General features: G+C 40.5%; 2 protein-coding genes across 5 annotated transcripts in view; one reads left to right on the top strand and one right to left on the bottom strand.

Moving 5' to 3' along the window:
* Positions 1-18,317, top strand: part of LOC112054073 (snake venom 5'-nucleotidase) — a 35,212-nt gene that overhangs the window by 7,606 nt on the left and 9,289 nt on the right. For all 4 annotated transcript variants that reach the window (XM_052889562.1, XM_052889568.1, XM_052889556.1 and 1 more), the window contains 10 exons: positions 203-369; positions 1,033-1,131; positions 1,964-2,086; positions 2,707-2,872; positions 4,442-4,620; positions 6,318-6,473; positions 7,279-7,458; positions 14,789-14,913; positions 16,390-16,491; positions 18,147-18,243. In XM_052889562.1, the coding sequence (XP_052745522.1) occupies positions 203-369; positions 1,033-1,131; positions 1,964-2,086; positions 2,707-2,872; positions 4,442-4,620; positions 6,318-6,473; positions 7,279-7,458; positions 14,789-14,913; positions 16,390-16,491; positions 18,147-18,243 (1,394 nt within the window). The remainder of the gene's footprint in view (positions 1-202; positions 370-1,032; positions 1,132-1,963; positions 2,087-2,706; positions 2,873-4,441; positions 4,621-6,317; positions 6,474-7,278; positions 7,459-14,788; positions 14,914-16,389; positions 16,492-18,146; positions 18,244-18,317) is intronic.
* Positions 8,048-10,110, bottom strand: LOC112054069 (uncharacterized oxidoreductase SERP2049-like). Its single transcript, XM_024093724.2, has 2 exons — positions 9,471-10,110; positions 8,048-8,690 (listed from the first exon to the last, which is right to left on the bottom strand). Exons 1-2 carry the CDS (start codon positions 9,995-9,997, stop codon positions 8,471-8,473), a joined length of 747 nt encoding a protein of 248 aa, XP_023949492.2. The 5' UTR covers positions 9,998-10,110; the 3' UTR covers positions 8,048-8,470.

Raw genomic sequence — 18,317 nt, 5'->3', positions numbered from 1 at the left:
ATTTAAATACGGCAACAGAAACATCAGATAAGGTGTACCGCAAGGGAGTATATTATGACCTTTTTTGTTTCTTACCTATATAATTAACACTTTTAATGCAACTAATTATCATTCGCAGATGACGCAATTATTGTATCTACGATCAAAATTACACATATTAAACTACACGCAAATGAAATAAACGTCACAAAATATGTTTCAGATTTCGGTCTGGATGTCCTGTCGAACCTGGTCGCTCAGTGCAACTTCCCGTGGTTGATGTCCAATGTGATAGACAACGAAACGGGCCGGCCGCTGGGTGACGGCAAGATCACACACGCACTGCTCTGCAACGGACATAAAATAGGACTCATAGGATTAGTGGAGCAGGTACTTTACCTGAACGATTGAGGGTCACTGCCTCGTTGGTTGGTTGGGTGTGGTTTCGGATCACGAGGTCTTGGATTAGAGTCCTGGCGACCAAACATCGTATCTCGTGAAGAGGAACAGACAACTGTCAACCGATAGCAGCGAAGTCGGAAATATCGCTCTCTTTCGTTGCGTTGGGACGAAATGGGAGATGGGACTACTACTCCGCCGCGATGGTTGATGGTTGACATTTTGTCTATTTCTCTACATGAGATCGTTTGACGCATGTTAGGGATACTAGTTCGAGCTACGTAATACAGGGCCATTCATTATTTTTAAGTTTTCAGTAAAAAAATTTTATTTTTTGTGCAATAAAGAATTAAAATAAATAAATAAGTAAAATTTCTTAGCCCGGATTTTTGGTGGTATTCACCCTTGCCTTGGGGAGCACGTTAAACCGCTGACACTTAACATTAACAGGATAATGATTTAATATGTTTGTATTGATTACGCTCTAAAATTACTTTACCTATTTGAATTCGTCCACCATTAGAATTATTTATTCCTGATCAAAATGGGTTATATTTCATCGCATATTTCCTTGGGAACGGAAACAGGTAAAATCGAGTGGCGTCTACTAGTACTATGTTATACTAATATAGTTCTTTTTATTGTTTTGGACAGGAATGGCTGGACACTTTGGCGACAATAAACCCTGAAGAGGTGACGTTCTTAGACTTCCTACAGGCGGGCGCTAAACTAGCCTCGCAGCTCAAACAAGAGGTATATATTTATTTATTTACACTTAATTTGAACATATATTGAACATTGAACAACTAAGTTACGATATAATCATTATTAAGTTAACTAGTTTTAAAGGAATCACTTAAACCTACATCCATCGGCCACAAGTCCGGGATTTCGCTCAGGGTTGACTGCCACACGATAGTTCATCCAATTTTCTACCCGATTTCATCCTTGATCAATTTATAATTACAGGGTATATGTAATTAAAGTGATCATTTCAATCGCTTGACAGTATTGTGTGAATTTGCCATCCCTACAATACAGCGGATTGCGTAGTCGATAGATAAGTAACTTTGTTAAATTAACATAATCTGAATCAACCAAAAAAAAAAGCGGCACGGCCATACCATACTTTTCTCGCAGCAATTCAAGCCATTTTAGACCCCCAATATAATTCTCATAAGAAGCCTCAAAGTCACACAGCGGCGAACGAGCTATGCTCGGAGTGTCTCTGCGTGATCGAATCAGAAATGTGGAGATTCGTAGAGGAACCAAAATCACCGACATAGTTCAACGACTCGCGAAGCTGAAGTGGCAATGGGCGGGGCACATAGTTCGAAGAGCCGATGGACGTTGGGGTCTCAAAGTGCTAGAATGGCAACCCCGCACCACCAGGTGGACTGACGACATCAAGCGAGTCGCAGGGATTCGCTGGATGTAGCTCAGGATCGTGATGTTTGGAAGTTTACAAAAGGCCTATATCTTGCAGTGGATGTCCATCGGTTGATATGATGATGATGTTGATGAATTCTGTCTCACAATCCAACATCATCAACGTATTTACTTGTTACATTATGATGTTTTCCAGGGTTGTGAATATGTGATAGCACTGACACACATGAGAACCCCGAATGACATCAAGTTAGCGGAGGGGTGTAACGACATCGATCTCATATTGGGAGGACACGACCATGTCTATGAAGTTTTAGAGGTAAGTGTAACACATGACAATACTACTAAAGTAAACTGATTAAATTACATTACTTTATCACCTAGTAGTAGCGAAGACTGAAATTTTCTAGTAGGTAACCCGTTAATGTGTTTTTTAGTCTAAATGTGTTTTTGGCTGAGTATGTTAAGTTATTAACATCCGTTAATAATTTAACGTTCTTAACACTTTTAAAAGGTAACCCGATAGGGTTGTTGGAACCATCGCCCCAACAGTACCTCCTGGTTTGATTCCCAGCTCGACTCAATTTAGGATTTTATATGTTCTAAATTGAATCATAATTTTAAATTAAGCCGTATTAGCCTAGTGGACCTCTGCCTTCAATTCGGAGGGCATACTTTTCAATCCGGTCCGAGGCATGCACCTCCAACTTTTCAGTTGTGTGCATTTTAAGAAATTAAATATCACGTGTCTCAATCGGTGGAGAAAAAACATCGTGCAAAAACCTGCACACCTGATAATTTTTTTAATCCTCTACGTGTGTGAAATCTGCTAATCCGCATTAAGCCCGCGTTGTGGACTAACCCATGTCATTCTGAGAAGACGCTCGTGCTGAACAGTGAACTGAAAATGACTGTGGTAAATACGTGTGTCTCGCTCAGGTGAACAACAAATACATAGTGAAGAGCGGGACAGACTTCCGCCAGTTCAGCAAGATCAACATAAACTTCAGCGCGGAGGCGGCGCGCGTCGACATCACCGACGTGGCCGTGAGCAGCGCTTACGCGGAGGACCCCGTGCTTAAGGCGAAGGTCGACAAGTACTCCGGTGGGTATTTTAGTTTTAAGCCTAACTTGTGGGCTGTGGCGTGCACAAAGTTATTAAGTAGGGTAGGCATTGTACGTACAAATTCAATGTAAATCTTGATATATAAATGCGAAAGGTCTCGAAATCCGCTTGACGTGCAAAGCTGAAATTTGGCAGAGAGGTAGTTTACTGTAAGAGGGCCGGATTAAGGAGGTCTAAAGGCGCACGAAGTCGCGGGCATCCGGTAGTATGCAATATACATTATATGTCAGAAGTATCAAACATTTTGTACAAAATGCTAAATAGACGTAACGTTTATGCAATTTGAATTTGTAGTTTAGGATAATATGATGAATATATTTAAAAACGATTAAATAAAGATATATTCTTTTTATTTCTTTTATCATTTTTAATACAATTTTACAGACTCTCAAAGATTGGTATTGTTTTTCTTACTAGCTGACGCGGCGTGGTTTCCCGTTCCCGTAGGAATACGGGTATAATTTAAAGCCTGTAGCTTTCCTCGATATATGGGCTATCTAACACTGAAAGAAAATTTTCAAATCGGACCTGAGTTTAGCGCAACTATTTCCTGAGATTTGCGCGTACATGCAAACAAACAAACAAAGAAACTCTTCAGCTTTATAAAATTAGTATAGATTTTCAAGAAATTCTCAATAACAGCCTGGTATTGAAAAATTGGTGATTGTACACCGTTTCTCGGAGAAAACTTTAAGCCGTCAGTCCATTATCATTTCCACATAATGTTGCTTGTAACAAAGTGAATCGTATTCGCCTTAAGCAAAACCGCATTCATTCAGTCTGGTATTTTAGTAGGCTATTGAAAATAGGCCAGATTTGTTGATGATGATGGTGACCCTAAGCCCGAGAACAAGCATTGTGGTGGGTCAAAGCTCCATATATAAGTAGAAAAGACTGCCAGTATTGAAAATAGGCCCGATTTGTTGATGATGATGGTGACCCTAAGCCCGAGAACAAGCATTGTGGTGGGTCAAAGCTCCATATATAAGTAGAAAAGACTGCCAGTATTGAAAATAGGCCCGATTTGTTGATGATGTTGGTGACCCTAAGCCCGAGAACAAGCATTGTGGTGGGTCAAAGCTCCATATATAAGTAGAAAAGACTGCCAGTATTGAAAATAGGCCCGATTTGTTGATGATGATGGTGACCCTAAGCCCGCGAACAAGCATTGTGGTGGGTCAAAGCTCCATATATAAGTAGAAAAGACTGCCAGTATTGAAAATAGGCCCGATTTGTTGATGATGATGGTGACCCTAAGCCCGCGAACAAGCATTGTGGTGGGTCAAAGCTCCATATATAAGTAGAAAAGACTGCCAGTATTGAAAATAGGCCCGATTTGTTGATGATGTTGGTGACCCTAAGCCCGCGAACAAGCATTGTGGTGGGTCAAAGCTCCATATATAAATAGAAAAGACTGCCAGTATTGAAAATAGGCCTGATTTGTTGATGAAAGATGTCACTTTCAGCCATGATAGACTAGAAAAGTCTGCTATTTTAGTAGGCTATTGAAAATAGGCCAGATTTGTTGATGAAAGATGTCACTTTCAGCCATGATAGACGGCAAGATGGACGAAGTTCTCGGCAAGTTCTGCGTGCCTCTGGAGGGAAGGTTCTCGGTGGTGCGGCGCCAGGAGTGCAACCTGGGCAACTGGGTGTGCGACGTGCTGCTGGCGGCCACTGGCGCCGACCTGCTGCTCCTCAACTCTGGCACCTTCCGGTCAGATCAGGTGGGTCCAGTAACTGTCAAATCCCTACGAAAACTGTAATTGAATGAATTTGTTGTCAAACGGATCTGGTCAAGTTAAGCAATTTAACAACTTTTCAGTTTTTTTTAGAAATTAAGAATAGAAGAATAAGAATAGTTTATTTGAAAAAACTCAGTACACAAATTTCAAATGACGTCCTGGCCCTTAAACTAGGTAAGCCTGTTTTAACGGCCGCGTGGCGCAGTGGGTAGTGACCCTGCTTTCTGCATCCACGGCCGTGGGTTCGATTCCCACAACTGGAAAATATTTGTGTGATGAGCATGGGAGTTTTCCAGTGTCTGTGTGTATTTATACATTATATAAGTATTTATATGTAGTATATAATAGTATATTAATATTATAATATCAACTATCTTAGCACCCATAACACAAGCTACTCTGTATGCTTACTTTGGGGCTAGATAGTGATGTGTATTGTTTAAGTATATTTATTTATTTATTTATAAGCCTGTTTCTTAAGGGCCAAAAGTATCATGTTTCTCAAACGGTGAAGGAAAACATCGTGAGGAAACCTGCACGCCAGATAATTTCTTAATTCTCTGCGTGTGTTAAGTTTGCTAATCCTCATTGGGCCAGCGTGGTGGACTATTGGCCTAACCCCTCTGATTATGAGAGGAGACTCGAGCTTAGCAGTGAGCCGTATATGGGTTGATAACAACGACGACTTTACTTTATTTTACTACTAGCTGACGCCGCGCGGTTAGATCCGCGTGGTTCCCGTTCCCGTAGGAATACGGAGATAATATATAGCCTGTAGCCTTCCTCGATATATGGGCACTAACACTGAAAGAATTTTTCAAATCGGACCAGTAGTTCCTGAGATTAGCGCGTTCAATCAAACAAACAAACAAACTCTTCAGCTTTATAATATTAGTATAGATTGATTTGCTCTTTCTTTTTTTCGTGTTTTATGTAGTTTATATTGTTTTATAGTGTATATTGTTCTGTTTATATCCCAAGTATTTTTGTGTCAACTGTACAAGCCAGTTATTGATGTTTATGTTTTAAATCTGTATTTCCAGTATATCTATTTCATATCATATTATGTAAATTATTATGTTTTGTTGGCCTGTTCAAATAAATAAATAACTGGTAAATCCCTACGAAAATTGTCAGTTTGACAACTGCAATGGAATGAATCTATTTGTTTGAGAACTTGAAACTCAATGAATGATCCCCTGGGGGTACCCCTACAACGTTTATGGATTCCACTGTAAGTGTTCCCGCCACTAACTTCGTTTTTGTGGTTTCATACATTTTATATGAACTCTCCGAATACTATTTTTATGTAGGTATAATTTCTTTTGAAAGTATAAACTTATCCTACCTCCTCATAGTAACCATATAGTATTATTGACCCGTGGTAGCCGGATATTCCGGAGGGTGTGGGTTCGAATCCGGTCCAGACATGCACCTCCAACTTTTCAGTTGTGTGCATTTTAAGAAATTAAGTATCATGTGTCTCAACCGGTGAAGGAAAACATCGTGAGGAAACCTGCATACCAGAGAATTTTCTTAACTCTCTGCTAGTGTAAAGTCTGCCAATCCGCATTATGCCAGCGTGGTGGACTATTGGCCTAACCCCTCTCATTCTGCGAGGAGACTCGAGCTCAGCAGTGAGCCGAATATGGGTTGATAATGATGATGATTATTCCTAGGTGCATCCAGCGGGAGATTTCACCCTCCGCGATCTGTCAACGATAATCCCCATGAGAGACCCCATAGTGGTGGTGGAAGCGAGCGGGGAGACCATCCTCAGGGTCCTGGAGAATGCCGTCTCCAAGTACCCCAGCCTGGAGGGCAGGTTTCCTCAGGTAATATTAAAGAAAAGAGATTTCTTACACTATAGAGCCAGATATATGGACAACGATCAACAAAGATTTTATGCTATTAGATATGTTTGTATCGAATGTCGTAATCGAGGCGAACAAATGTGGCTAATTTTTTTTTTTATTCTTTACAAGTTAGCCCTTGACTACAATATCACCTGGTAAGTGATGATGCAGTCTAAGATAGAAACGGGGTAACTTGTTAGGAGGAGGATGAAAATCCATACTCCTTTCGGCGGCCCCTTGGCGGTACGTCTTTGTCGGTAGGGTGGTAACTAGCCACGGCCTAAGCCTCCCACCAGGCAGACCTGGACCAATTAAGAAAACGTCAAACGGCCCAGCCGGGGATCGAACCCAGGACCTCTGTCTTGTAAATAAATAACGTGACTACAATTTACAAAGTATTATTTTTTTTTTATTTGTTTATATAAAAAAAAGTATATTTACAATGACAAAACTAAATGGAAAGGCAAATGTAATTATAGTGCTAGTAATTTAATCTGCTATGTTTAACAAATCAGATTTTTTAAATCCTAATTACAACAGCTACATCATTGAAAAAACTTATTAAAAAAAGAAATAATTGAAAAATCCAAAAAATATATAACTTGGTCACCCTAGGGATTTTTGGAAAACTATGATAATTAAGTGGTGTATCTACCATTTGCGTATTAACCATTAATTACAGGACACCCTGTAATATCTTAACCCTGCTATAAGGGTTTCGTTGTTTTCCTTTTGAAGTACATAACCCTAAAATGGGAGTCAAGATTTATATTATTTTCTCTAGGTAGCAGGCATATCGTTCGCATTCGACCCCAGCAAACCCCCGGGCGAGAGGGTCGCGGAGCAAGTGGTCAAGATAGGGGACGAGTACCTCCAGAGGGAGCAGAGGTACCGTCTGGCGGTCAAGCAGTACCTGCACTCCGGCAACGACGGGTTCACTATGCTGCCTCAGTGTCCGGTTCTGGTGAGTGGTCACTATTTTTTAATATTGAAAGAAAGAAAATAAAGGAGATGGTCTAAAATTGTATGGAGCCCAGGTCCAATCATTGTACCCTAGCGGAAATATAAGAAAATGTTTTTTTTAACTATTTTTGATTATACAAATCTACGAATTTGCTTTAATTCTTTCCAAATAATATTCATTATCTCCCAAGTAATGCAACACTAATATGGGTAATAATGGCGGATTGATGACGTTTTCAATGCAGTAATCGATTTGACGTTTGCTGTCAATTGTCATGTCATAGTTGCTTTAAGGACGCCATCTTGATATAACTCAAAAACTTTGGTTTTATTTTATTTATTTATTTTTATTTAGTTACATTTATTCACTTTAATAAATTTTAATAAGATCCTTGTATTTTTTAAATTTTGACCATCTCCTTTATTGAAATTTAAGTGTGCAGTCAATCTCACACTAAAGCATATCTGTCTGTAATCTTAAAAATAGCTCAGCATAATATGCTGTGCATTACATAAAGACATAATGCACGACGCTGATTTTCAATTGTTTTATTGTTGAATTGTGTACTGTGTTTTAGGAAAAGGACAAATTTTTTTTTTGTGTTTTTTATTATATTTTAATCAATTTTTGTAATAACAAAACTATGACGCACATGTGCCGTAATGTAATGTAAAATGCACATATGCCGTAATGTACCTAATATAAAACCTTCATCATCCGTCTAATAACGAACGGTACTTTTTAAAATCATAGCAAAGAGTTTTTATGTCAGAAAAGTGTTCAACATTTTATGAATAAAATTAACTTTGTGAGATAAAATACAATAAATTAACATTTAATCTTTCGTTTTAATAATTTTGACAATAAATGATTTATAATTAACAGAAACACAAAAATATTAATTTATTTTATGAGTAATGGTGTTTTTCGTGCATTTGAAAAAAATATAAAAAACTTTGAATTAGAGTCCCTAAAAGTTAAGCTTTGAAAAACGAAGTATCTTAAGGAATGCTTAGTAGCGTTTTATCATCCAGCCGTTGTCGCAAAACAAGTTGGAGCCAGTAATAGATTTCGCTTTGTCATTCGCTACCATGAGCACCAAATCCGCTATCTCCTGTGGATGCGACACGCTGTCGAGAGCGGTGTGAAATTTCAGCACGTCATAGGATCCATCGTAACCGGAATTCTCAATCAAATCCGTGTACACAGGACCTGGACTTATTACGTTTACCCTAGAAAAGAATAGAAAAATACTTTAGTTAAATATTTGCCAATGACATTGGTGATCATGGATACGATTAATCTTAATAGGTATATAAATGCGAAAGGTCAGAAACCACTTGAGATACAAAGATGATATTTGGCAAGGGGATAGTGTACCTATAGATAGTATCCGACCATCTCGCAAAAACGATTTTGCGAGATGGTCGGATCGGATTAAAGAGGTCTAAAGGCGTACGAAGTCATGGGCAAGACGCCCATGACTTCGCATGTATACTTAATTTTTTTTAATCGAGGTGTTTTTTTTTATTGAGAAAGACATTAGAGACTTAAAGTAACTTATCCTAATAACTATACAAATCATGCCCACGTGGAATGATGGCAAGAATACTGGCTGCATTTCTACGCTAGACAACCAGGCTGACCCTTTGCGCAAAAAATGAGCCAACCTTTCTGACACCTGTCGAGATAATGCAGCCGTGGTAAAATAGTTCGAAGAAATTGAATGAATGCTTCTTGAACATGAAATGGAAATAAAATTCTAATTTAATTTGAAATCATGTCAATTGTGATAAAAACAAATTCAACTTGATCTTTGTATCAATATCCAAGTTTATTGGTACCCCCTATAAAGTTTTTTATTGAGGGCATTGAAAACGTAATTTTTAAACTTCCTTATTGTCATTTCTTTACTCTTAAATGGCAGAAAATTAAAGTTATTGACAGTCATGCAGTGGAGATGATTTTTAAACAGTTTCTGTGAAGGTTTCTCAATAAAAAAATGTGCTAACCTAACACCGTGAGGTGCCAAATCCGCTGCCAAGTACGCTCCAAAATGATTCAACCCAGCTTTGGATACCGCATACGATATAGCTTGAGCACCAAAACTCGTACTGCGACCAGTAACACTCGAAATCATAACAATGTTCCCCTTAGTTTTGATTATATGCGGCACTACCAAACTGGTCATACGGAAAACCGCGCGTAGATTTATGTTCATAGTAAAATCGTACGACTCCATTATATTTTCATCGAAAATGCTCGCAAGTATCGAATTTCCCGCGTTGTTCACCAATATGTCTATCTTGCCGAACTTTTCTATTGTCTGTTGGACGATTCGGCGGGCGTCGGCGTCGATTGTAATGTCGGCGCGCACGACCAACGCGTTGGCGCACTTCGCTTTTGTAGCCGCCAACTTCGCTTCGTTCCGTCCAACGATGACCACCGAAGCGCCTTCCGCACTCAGAGACATCGCCACCGCGGCGCCGATTCCTGAACTCGAGCCCGTCACTATTGCAACTTTTCCTTTGAAACTCATTTTTTTTATTGTTAATTTCTGTCACTTCAAGATTTGACACTGAACAATTTTCTGCAATCTTTAATATGTATGTAGTCTTGGCTCGCCGAGTACAGAGGTACTACGCAAAAGAATTACAAGACTGTGTAATAATGAGCTGAAGCTAATGTCAATGATGTTAAATACTGTTAGATGTGTTACTAGGTCATGAAAAATGAGCCGCTCAAAAGAGGAAATTTCCACATCTAAATGTTAGTTGTGGTCAACAAAGAACGTTATTTAAACAAGTAATACCCAAATATCGTCTACAAGTGTTGTTGAGTTGAGTTGTGTGTTCAGGAAGTGTAAGAACTATATATACATAACTATATAATGGAATTGTGCATGTGTGCGTTCAGTTTTGTAGCCTATTGTTCCGATCACTTTTTGCGGTGATTTTGTAGGGACGTAACCGATCTATAGTATAAAATTATCATTGGCTAATGTACCTAATCGTACGTTTATTGTTACGCCAAATGCAGACTGGAACATAAATATCTTGTACGATAAGAATAATTGTCAATTTCCATTTTTCAAGGTCTATCTCTGAGCTGCAATGTTAGTGTGTGTATGCACTTACGTTTGTTTATAAAAACATGAGCACATTAAATCTGAATCGGTTTGAATTTTGAAGTTTAAATTCCATCATATAAAGTTTTGATAAAATTCATATAGCGCATCACCCAGGACATTATTAAGAATCGTTTGTCACCTCATTCATTAAAATCGGTTCAGAACTTTAGGCACTACGATGGTACTGACACGCATATATACATACATACATAGACTGGCAAAATCATTACCCTTCCTTTTAGCTCACTTGGCACACCAAAACACGTAATTGATAGGCAAGGCATCAGCGTTGCGATAACTCCCATACTAACTAGAAAGTTAATTCTCTCTCTCTCTCTCTCTCTCTCTCTCTCTCTCTCTTTCTCTCTCTCTTATGTTAAGTTTCTCTAAGTTATCTCCTTCTCTCCTGGCAATGTGACCGAAGTACTAGAGGATCCTTTGTAGGAGCAATCTTCGCCTCTTCTTTCGAGAAAGTTGTTGGACTGAAAATTTTCAGCTTTTATAAAATTTTGGAGATCTGGTCTTACCATAATATAATACTCTTAGTCCAATATAAGCCCAATATGGGTTCAAAGAGTCATATAAATAAGATATTTTTCTTATCTTCAGCACTGTTCTTATTTTCAAATTATTATTTCATAAGCTTCAAAAACACCGGACTTTTTGTTGTTATCTTTAAATGCATGTAGGTATTTGTAGATTAAGAAAAAGTGATATATATAATGAAAATATATATGTTGCCAAGTTGCTAAGTCAGTTCTAGAAATAAGAAGTTGGGATAAAGGGTTAAAAATGAAAAAGTATTATAATTTTTTTTGTTCTCTTATTTCGATGTTTAAGTTGATACTAAAAAAACACATGAAAGAAAAAAGAATACCACAAAAACCATTTTACAGTTTATGCTGATAATGATGATGACTCAGCATTCATCATCAAAACTCTTTATATGGTCAATAAATCACCCCTATTTTTCCATCCTCTTTTATACAGGTTACAACTTTTTTAAATTATGTAGAACCAACTTCGAGGTACTCCAAGAAATAAAAAAAATAAGGTATTAAAATCGAACTACTCGATAAAAACGTATGTATGACCAAGCAACATAAAAAATATACCCGTGGAATTTGATAACCTTCTCCGTTTTTTTCGTTGGTTGATAAAAACGAAAGATCAAGGTTGGATGCAATCTATATGAAAAAAATTGTGCGTTATACAAGACTTTAGATATCTTACACAAAACTTGCCCTATAAATATCGAATACATAAAAAATGGGACCACCCTGGAATGAAACCCTACAACACGAAAAAAGAATTTTTAAAATCGGTCCATAAATGACGGAATTATCGCTGGACATACATAAAAAAAAGCATACATACAGCCGAACGTAGAACCTCCTCCTTTCTGGAAGTCGGTTAAAAACCAAGAATCATCCAAATTTATGCAGACGTTTGAAAGTTATGGGCGCAAATACATTTCGTGAATCATTTTTATTTATGTAGGTAGGTTAATATAGGTAGTTCTTTGGGAATTTTGATGTTTTATACGATTTATGCGTGAGAAACCAGACAACAGTGTGAATAACTTTTTGTATACATACTTAATAACTTTGTAATTTATTAATCATCATCATCGTCATCATTATCAACCCATATTCGGCTCCGGCTGAGCTCCAGTTTCCTCTCAGAATTAGAGGGATTAGGCCAATAGTCCACCACGCTGGCCCAATGCAGATTGGTCACACACGCAGAGAATTTAGAAATTTTCTGGTGTGCAGAGCTTCTTGTAGCAATTGTTCGGAGAAACAAACTTGTGCCTCAATGCAGCAATATCACAAAGTTATTTGAATTCAAATCCGTTTGAAAACCAATGGATTATTTTCTTGTAAGTCTGTCGCAAGGCTCCTTAATGTTGGAACTTCTTTTTTTACGGTATAAAATTAATTGACTTTGTTTCGTATAGCATGAATGGCAAAGCTATCCAAGTTTGAAACAGTTTTCATGTTATCGTATCAGCCGATGGACGTCCACTGCAGTACATAGGCCTTTTGTACGGACTTGCAAACATCACGATACTGAGCCACCTGCATCCAGCGAGTCCCTGCGACTCGCTTGATGTCGTCAGTCCACTTGGTGGGGGTCGACCAACACTGCGCTTTCTAGTGAGGGGGTCGCACTTTAAGACCCTAACGTCCAACGGTTCTTCGAAGTGTGTGCTCCGCCCATTGCCACTTCGGCTTCGCAACTCGTTGAGCTATCTCGGTGACCAGAGATACTCCTAACATTGCTCGTTCCATTGCCCGCTGTGTGAATCTGAGTTTTCTTATGAGGCCCCTAGTTAGCGACCAAGTCTCGAAACCATAGGTAATCTCTGGCAACACGCACTGTTCGAAGACTTTTGTCTTCAGGCACTGAGCAATAGCGGACGAAAATATGTCGCGAAATTTCCCGAATGCGGCCCAGCCGAGATGGATTCGGCGGTTCACCTCTTTCTCGAAATTGGACATACCTAACTGGATCGTATGTCCTAGGTATATGTATTCGTCTACAATTTCGAGTGCACTGTTCTCAACTATAACTGGGTGGAGCGAAACATCAGCATGACACATTATTTTCGTTTGGCCATGTTCATTTTCAGGGCCACCTGTCGAGAAACTCTGCTGAGGTCATTGAGCATGGTCATCAAGAGTCTACGCCATGATGACTAAATCATCCGCGAACCGCAGTTGAGTGATGTACTCGCCATTAATGTTGACGCCCAGTCTAGAAGCTTAAAGACGTCCTCCCATGCGGCGGTAAATAGTTTTGGAGAGATTACATCTCCCTGACGTACTCCTCGCTGCAACTGGATTGGCCTCGTAGTCTGATCCTGAATACGTACTGACATAGTGGCGTTTTCGTACAAGCACTTCAACGCTTGGATGTACCTGTAGTCAATGTATTTACCCCAAAGTGCCCCAATCTTGCCTTGTAATTAAGTACATTACCACCGCTGATATTTCACCGACAAAGGGCGGGCCAATAAAAGTGTTAATAAAATCTGCGTATCAGGTGACCGGACTCGTATTAGATAGTGAGTAATGATGAGTAAATTTATTGCATAAACATAAGTATTAAAAATGATATTTCATACCACAATGAAGCCAAAACAAATCAATGACGGAACAATGACGTTTGACAATTCAGCTGGTGTTGTCATATAAAAAGTTCCATAAAACTCATTATCATAAACTACCTCCCTGCCAAATTTGATCCTAGTACGTCACGTGGTTTTCGAGATTGAATTGAGAGAATGACCTCTCCCATTTATATATTAGGACTGGCCGACGCCCCGCGTTTTCAGCTGCGTAGTTCCCATTCTAGTGAGAATACGGCGACAAAATTGTGACACTCACAAATAACATGGTTATATAAAGGTAAAAGAATTTTCAATATCGGCTCAGTAGATCCAGACATACCTATACCTTACCTTATCAGCCGATAGACGTCCACTGCTGGACATAGGCCTCTTGCATGGACCTCCAAGCACAATGATCTCGAGCCGCCAGCATCCAGCGGCTCCCTGCAACCCACTTGATATCCTCAGTCCACTTAGTGGGGGGTCGACCACCACTACGCTTTCCGGTGCGGAACATCCCTAACATCCATCGGCTCTTCGAACTATGTGGCCTGCCCATTGCCACTTCAGTTTCGCGACTCGCTGAGCCATGTCAGTGACTTTGGTTCGTCTGCGGATCTCCTCGTTTCTGATTCGATCACGCAGAGAAACTCCAAGCATAGCTCGCTCCATCGCCAGCTGAGTGACTTTGCGCCTTCTAATAAGGCCCAGTCAGCGGCGACCAAGTAGGTATACATAATATAGACCTATACCTAGAACACCACAAATACCTAAAGTTAAATAGTTTAAAATACCTAATGAAAAAACTAACAAACGTACTAGTCGTCTCTACGATTTTCGAAAGTTTCCCTCGATTTCTAAAGGATGCCATCATCAGATCCTGACAGGAAAAAAATGGGACCACCTTGAAAGTATACCCTACGAAACAAAAAAGAATTTTCGAAATCGGTCCACAAATGACGGAAATATCGCTGGACATACATAAAAAAAACATACGTACAGCCGAACTTAGAACCTCCTCCTTTTTGGAAGTCACTACAAATACCAAAAGCCAAATAGTAAAATGTCAATGTCTGTCCCGCCAGGTATCAGACGACATGTGTCCAGAGATCGGTATGGCGATACAGAATCACTTTGCGGCGATCAACGTGCGCACGGGCAAGTCGAGGCCGTCCAAACACAGGCAGTCGCTCGTCACGCTTAGCAGAAGGTAGGTGCTGTATACAGGTGTTCAGACCGTAGAAGGCATTCATAGACTAAAGGCATTCATAGACTAATAATGCAGTCTATGAATGCAGTCTATACCAAAGCGATAATATAATTCAAATATGGTCCAGCGGACATTACAGCTATCAACCCTTATTCAGTCCACTGCTGAGCCCGAGTCTCCTCTCAGAATGAAAGGGGTTAGGCCAATAGTCCACCACATTGGCCCAATGCGGATTGGCAGACTTCACACACGCAGAGAATTAAGAAATTTCTCTGGTATGAAGGTTTCCTCACGATGTTTTCCTTACATTGGTATACGTGGCGTATTGTGTAGTGACACTGCTTTTAGCATCGAAGGTCGTGGATTCGATTTCCAGAACTGGAAAATATTTGTGTGATGAGCGTGGGTATTTTCGAGCATTGGGCCAGCATGTTGGATTATTATTAGCCTAACGGTTCTCATTCTGTGAGGGGACTAGTGCTCAACAGTGAGCCGAATATGGGCTGTTAATGATGATGACGATGGTCCCGTAATGGAATGTGGCAAGTAACGCCGAGAGTTTATTCAGAAATATCACGTCGGCAAGTTTGATGATGGTGCTCGCTAGATATGGCTATAATTAAGTTAAAATATAATTTTAATGGATACTAAAATTTTTATTTAATTTTTTTATATACTGTCAACTAAAGATTATTGTAATTAAGGACCCCAAGGTCTTATTTAAGTAATTTGATTTAACATTGTAATTTTTACGTGGGTATGACGGGGTTACATGCTAGGTAATCAGCTTGGCAGCTGAATTCGTCATTGTCGCCTTGGAAAATGATTTGCTTAGTTTTAAATAAGTTTGTAAAATGGTGATAAATAAAAAAAAATAAACCTTGGCTGAGTTTGTTGTGGGCTCTTCTCGGACCAAGGCGCGTTTGGAACCCTCGTAACTTTAATTTTAAGTTTACAGTTTTTTTTACTTTTGAGGTTCAGAGTTCGAATTCCGGGTCAGGCCAGCAAAAAAAATCCATAATGGGGTTTTTCTTATAATAAAATTCTTAATAGCAGCTCGGAGTTGGGAAGTTGGCGGTGTTGGCACACCCCCGTGCGTCGAAGAGCACGTAAAGCCGTCGGTCCTGCGCCTGATCTTTCAACGGTCATGTCGGTCTGCCGTCCCATCGACTATGAGAGTGAGAGACAAGAGAGTGCACCTGTGCATGCGCACACACTAGTGCACTATAATATCTCCTGCGTACATGGTTAATCTCATCATAGGACGCTGAAAAGATAAAAAAAAAAACAATTTGGTTGGAAATATAATAAAGGTCTAATGTGTAAGGCTTAAATAATACGACGAATCGCTTCATGCAATGGTAGGTGTGTCCTGCCATTCCGTTTCGGGGCTTCTAAGTGCCAAACTGATGGTCAGGGCTCTTGAGTGAGGAATTTTGTCACATTTGCTTTAATATTTAATTATTATTGTTATAGACATAGTCTGGTGAAGATGTTGGACGGCAGCGAGCTGGACGGGCCCCCACCCCTGCGTCGTGCCTCCTCAGTGGCTGTCGAGCCTCACACAACCTACCACAGGTACCACACTAACTCACACCCCACACCATAGGCACTACACTACTTTATACTACAGGTACCACACTGCCACACACCACTGGTACCACACTACCCCACACCACTGGTACCTACCACACTACCTCACACCACAGGCACCACAATACCTCACATCACACTACCTCACACCACAGGCACCACAATACCTCACATCACACTACCCCACACCACGAGTACCACAGTACCCCACACCACAGGTACCACACTACCTCACACCACAGGTACCACACTAACCCACACCACAGGTACTACAGTACCCCACACCACAGGTACCACACTACCTCACACCACAGGTACCACACTAACCCACACCACAGGTACTACAGTACCCCACACCACAGGTACTACAGTACCCCACACCACAGGTACTACAGTACCCCACACCACAGGTACCACACTACCCCACACCACAGGTACTACAGTACCCCACACCACAGGTACCACACTACCTCACACCACAGGTACCACACTAACCCACACCACAGGTACTACAGTACCCCACACCACAGGTACCACACTACCTCACACCACAGGTACCACACTAACCCACACCACAGGTACTACAGTACCCCACACCACAGGTACCACACTACCTCACACCACAGGTACCACACTAACCCACACCACAGGTACTACAGTACCCCACACCACAGGTACCACACTACCTCACACCACAGGTACCACACTAACCCACACCACAGGTACTACAGTACCCCACACCACAGGTACCACACTACCTCACACCACAGGTACCACACTAACCCACACCACAGGTACCTACTACAGTACCTCACACCACAGGTACCACACTACCTCACACCACAGGTACCACACTAACCCACACCACAGGTACTACAGTACCCCACACCACAGGTACCACACTACCTCACACCACAGGTACCACACTAACCCACACCACAGGTACTACAGTACCCCACACCACAGGTACCACACTACCTCACACCACAGGTACCACACTAACCCACACCACAGGTACTACAGTACCCCACACCACAGGTACCACACTACCTCACACCACAGGTACCACACTAACCCACACCACAGGTACTACAGTACCCCACACCACAGGTACCACACTACCTCACACCACAGGTACCACACTGACCCACACCACAGGTACTACAGTACCCCACACCACAGGTACCACACTACCTCACACCACAGGTACCACACTAACCCACACCACATGTTATCCTGTAGGCCTAACATTTGTCTTTTTCTCTTCACGACATCTCGTGAAAAGACATCGTCAGAAAAAGACAAATGTTAACTAATGTTATCACAATCGAAAATATCGCTATCTCATTCATTGAGTTGGGACGGAAGTGATGGGACTGAGCAACTCTGCCGCCATTGGTCGGCATTTTTCTATTTATCTTCAAATATTATAACACCCGCATTATTGTAATTTATAACGAAATTATAATAATGCGGGTGAAACATATATCCATACATACAGATGTTATGTTGGCTATGTAAGGTGCCCATAATAAGGTCTCAACAATGCTATTTATAAAAACTAGCCACGACCGAAGCCTACCACCATGATCGCTAGGCTAAACGGTCAATAAACATGATAATGAAAACCATCTTCGCAGATTAACTCGACGCGCCTCTCTAGACGACCTGGAACAGAATGCGTGTGAACTGGCACCTAAAATAGAAAACAGAATCATCATTCTCGACAAACCAGAGGTTAGTATACCGAATAATATACTGTTAAAAACTAGGGTTCGAAGATTTGGAATAAAACACCTGGTGACTCGTAT

This window comes from Bicyclus anynana, chromosome 2 (assembly GCF_947172395.1).
Source record: "Bicyclus anynana chromosome 2, ilBicAnyn1.1, whole genome shotgun sequence".
NCBI lineage: Eukaryota > Metazoa > Arthropoda > Insecta > Lepidoptera > Nymphalidae > Bicyclus > Bicyclus anynana.
Note: the sequence above shows the minus strand (reverse complement) of the source record. Positions and strands in the feature narration are given on the sequence as shown.